Raw genomic sequence first — 4,257 nt, 5'->3', positions numbered from 1 at the left:
GTGATTCTAATGTAGAGGAGTATTACACACACACTACAGTAGATTGATATTTTTGGTGACATCACCAAATGGATTCTGCATGGTTAAATATCAAGCCTGAAGTGGGGCGGGGACATTTGCTCCGCCCACCTCAACAATTCCAAAAGCCCCAACTAGATGACACAAAGCAAAGTTTGAGCCTCTTTGGGTCCTCCTCCCTACCAAAACGAATACCCCCCCACACACACACATAAAGTCATCATGAATAGGATATAAAGCATTTAAAAAAAAGATACTTGTGACCAGGCTGTAAATGTGTTTATTTTCAGTGTAAAATGTAAATGTTTAACCTTAGACTTCATGCTCTGTTCTGCCTCCGTTGGTCTTTTGAGGAACGGCAACATTTGGTTGTCTCTGGTTGGTGTTCTGGTACAAATTGTGTTGGTTTGAGTGGAAAATAAAAGGGGGGCCTCTGCAGCAGTTGTACTAAACTTTCTTAATCCCTACCATAGCTTCTTCAATGGTCTACTTGTAGACAGAATCAATGTCAAGAATCCAAACAATTTGATAAGCATTTAAAAACTGAAATAATTTCAAAACTGTTGTGAGGCTGACCTTGTAGTATATATTGAAATTGAACTGGAAAAACGCTAAATATAGTCATTTTTCAGGTTCAAAATGAAAGATTGAGTCAAACGTAAAGCTGTATTCATGGATTATGCTTAAATATTTTATTAATATTCATCTCATAACAGCAGAAGATGCACTGTTTCCATGACGGAATGTCCCTGGGTGAAATGTCTATCAATAAGGAACTAAAAGCTGCTGAACCAATCCCAAACTTGCCCCAATTATGTCCACCCATCCAAAGCAAATTTCACTGGCAAAGTTGGAATCAAAATCTCCCAATCTGGGAAAACTGAATCTCCAACTTCCTGTTGACTGGAATATCAGTCAGTCTTGTACCATTTCAGAGATTTGGGGTGTTTTTCATGACAGAGTTAGATAGTAATTGGAATAAAAGGTATTTTAGATGCTTTAATTAGAGTGTTGGGGGGCTCCAGGCAACCTTTACCTCACGGTAAGTCCGCCCCTCACTGAATTATTTTTACTATGTGAAGATGAAAACAAAGGCTATGATCAGGAGCTCTTCTATAAGCTACCCCATGTCCTCAAATGTCAAAGCTGAAGTTGGGACTCTGTTTCTCTCCAGATGTATGGGCGTTACACCCAGGACCTTGGAGTGTACGCCAAAGAGGAAGCTGCTCGGCTGAGGGAGAGCGGCCAGAGGCGATCCGTCAGTGGCCGAAGCCTCGACCTGCTCGAGTACAAGGGACGCTGTGCAAAGTGTCAGCGTAAGTGTGGAAGCTGCAGAGCAGTCCAAGCTTTTGCTTTGGGTGGAATTCCAGATTTTTGTTTACCAGATGTTTGTTTGTTTAATAGAACATAAATCAAGTTTACTCCAGTTATCCAAGTACAAATTTTCCATATAAACCTTTTCCTTTTGTTGTTGAAAATGAAAACCTGTCAGTTGTATATTAAGGTATCATTTATGCAACAATACTTCTGTTGCAGATGTCTGCTCTTCATCTTCACCTTTAAATGAAACTAGCATTGATTTTATGAGTCAACTCACACGTTTGCCTTTTAATGCACCTGTTTTAGACATTTCAGTGTTTTATAATGAGATCTGTTTTATTGACGGGTTTCCTGTCATTGAACGTCACGTTCTGTTTGATTGAAACTGGATGACCCTAGAAACGGTTTTTAGAAAGAGTTTTCAAATAATGGGAAAGCTGGGAAGTCTTTTTAAAGGCTGTTTTCTTGGCTAAATTAGGGAAAGTTTGAGAAAAGGAAACACTTCTACTGATATTCTGTATTTGTATCATAGAAATTTCACCTGCACTTCGACAAAGCGATACACTTCAGTACATCCCTCAGTAACTGTTTGGTTAGGTCAGGGGTCAGCAACCTGCGGCTCCACAGCCACATGTGGCTCTTTTATCTCTTCACGGTGGCTCTCTGGCTGAATTAAAAATAAAATAATAGTAATTTTCAAAAGAAAAATTAGAGTTTAGGTTCTATTTTAGCAACAGGTTAACATTTTTTGCTAGTTTGTTCTCTACTGAGGTTTTTAGGTTAATTTAGAAATTAGCTTCAATTTTAGCAACAGACTAATGTTTTTGACTAATTTAGTTTTCTGATGAGTTTTATGCTAATTTGGAGTTTAGCTAATATTTTTGCAAAATGCTGATGTTTTCAGCTAATGTGTTATCTACTGAAGTTTTTTGGGGGATAATTTAGCTTCTTTTTTGACAACATGCTAACGTGTTTGACCAATTTAGCTTACTGAGGAATTTTAGGCTATTTTGGAGTTCAGCTAGTAATTGAGCAACAAACTAGCTTTTTTTTTTGGCTAATTTGGCCTCTGGGTTTTTTATGTGAATTTGGAGTTTAGCTAATATTTTAGCAAAATGTTAACATTTTTGGCTAATTTAATTTATTGAGGAATTTTATGCTAATTTGGAGTCAAGCTAGTTATTAAGCAACAATAGCGTTTTTCGCTAATTCAGCATCTATTAAACGTAAAAGGTAAAAATGTAAAGGAAAAAAAAAAATCCCATTTTGAGACATGCTAGTTTCTTTTTATATTTTTGCTTTTGTTGGTACCAAAAAATATTTAACATCATTCACATTTATTTAAAAAAAAATAGTAATAAAAACAATAAGATGGTAATAAAGGCAAATCCAAATTTCTTAAAGGAAAAAGTAAGTCCATGCAGCTCCTTCTAGGTTTTGATCAATAGATAATGGACCCAAATGGCTCTTTTACTGTTAAAGGTTGCCGCCCCCTAGGTTAGGTCATCTAGACGAGGGTGTCTTGAGATCAAGGATCCAAAGTATTCTATAACCCCGGGTTTTTCTCTAAGGATGCGTCCTTAAAAAATAAAATAAAAAAATCTGGCAGTTGTGGTTTTCTGCTCAGGGACTGATAGCAGCAACTGTCCTCTTATAAAATCTTTGAACATCATGTGAATGTCCAAAGCCCTTCAGTGCAAATGCCCTTCTGTGAAGTCATTCATGGTTTGTGTGTTTGTGAGACAATAAATACGACTGTATACAGGACAGCAGGAAGACACAGTCTGTAAATACAGGTGAAGAAATTAACCTTAATCTGTTCTTTATTAGGAGACGGATGTACACACACATACACACGCAATCAAACCTAAATTTATTTTTTCTTTAGGAAAAGTAAAAATACAGAAAAAGATGATAAATGAAAAATCCTTTGTTCATTTGAAAATGTTCCGAATTTCTTCAAAACAAATCCGTAGAGACTTTTCAAAATAAAAGTAATAAATAGAGAAGAACATTAATGTAAACTGTAAAGTGAGCGACTGACTCTCAGATCTTTAGAGCTCCTGTAAGTCATAAAAAAAGTTTTGCAGCTTGTCAACAGTTTCGCTGCATGTTAGGATCCTGGGAGTAACTAAATTAATCCTGTTACTATTTGTTCGAGTTATAGTACTAGAACTCCTTATCCTCTCACTGTTGTCATCATTCCAACATCTTTATCTTGGAAAAAAAAAACTTTTTCTTGCAGACCAGCTAGATTTTCCATTAAATTTCTGTTTCATTTTTTTTCTTAATCTATGCTTCAGTGGAAAATATAATCTGACAGCAAAGCAGATTTCAGTTGTTTATTACTAAATGAGGAGTCACTCCTTTAGCTGAAGGAGCAGTGAGGGTGAAGCTCCTCCAAACTCCAGTCTTCTCTTCTCTCATTTGTTTCTGCATAAAGATCACTTTGACCTAAGTGCTTCAATGCTCATGTACATTTACAGGCAGGACTGTTGCTACCCTTCTGTTAATACACAAAAACAAACATATAAATATCTCAAAAACCTGCAACAGTTAAAAAAAAAAAAACAGTTGGTAAATAGACATGGAATACCCTAGTAATACATTTTTTAACCTTTGTTAAAGCAGGTAATTGACCTAACTATCAAGTCTCATTTATGAAGAAGACCTTGTGCAGTGAAGCGTGCTTGTGGATGTGTAAAGAACATGCTTGATGGCCCTATAACTACAGGTTATTCTCAAAAAGTCCACAGACTGAAGTCAACCTGCATACAAGAGGAAATGTGGTGATAAATAGAAACCAAAGAGACCAGAACAACCTCTAAAATCATTACAGGTCAAGTCAAGAGAACGTTAAAAACAATCATAAAACAGGCTCTAATGCAGAAGCACAAAGCATCCTGGGAAATCCGATAT

At 36.3% G+C, this 4,257-nt stretch overlaps 1 protein-coding gene across 4 annotated transcripts in view; it reads left to right on the top strand.

Annotated features, from left to right (window-relative positions):
* The window catches only part of clcn2b (chloride channel, voltage-sensitive 2b), a 114,095-nt gene that overhangs the window by 33,683 nt on the left and 76,155 nt on the right, over positions 1-4,257 (top strand). For all 4 annotated transcript variants that reach the window (XM_036214752.1, XM_036214751.1, XM_024277020.2 and 1 more), the window contains exon 2: positions 1,193-1,334. In XM_036214752.1, the coding sequence (XP_036070645.1) occupies positions 1,193-1,334 (142 nt within the window). The remainder of the gene's footprint in view (positions 1-1,192; positions 1,335-4,257) is intronic.

This window comes from Oryzias melastigma, linkage group LG13 (genome assembly GCF_002922805.2).
Source record: "Oryzias melastigma strain HK-1 linkage group LG13, ASM292280v2, whole genome shotgun sequence".
NCBI classification, from domain to species: Eukaryota; Metazoa; Chordata; class Actinopteri; order Beloniformes; family Adrianichthyidae; genus Oryzias; species Oryzias melastigma.
The sequence above is the reverse complement of the archived record's forward strand: the minus strand, read 5'-3'. Positions and strand labels throughout refer to the sequence as shown.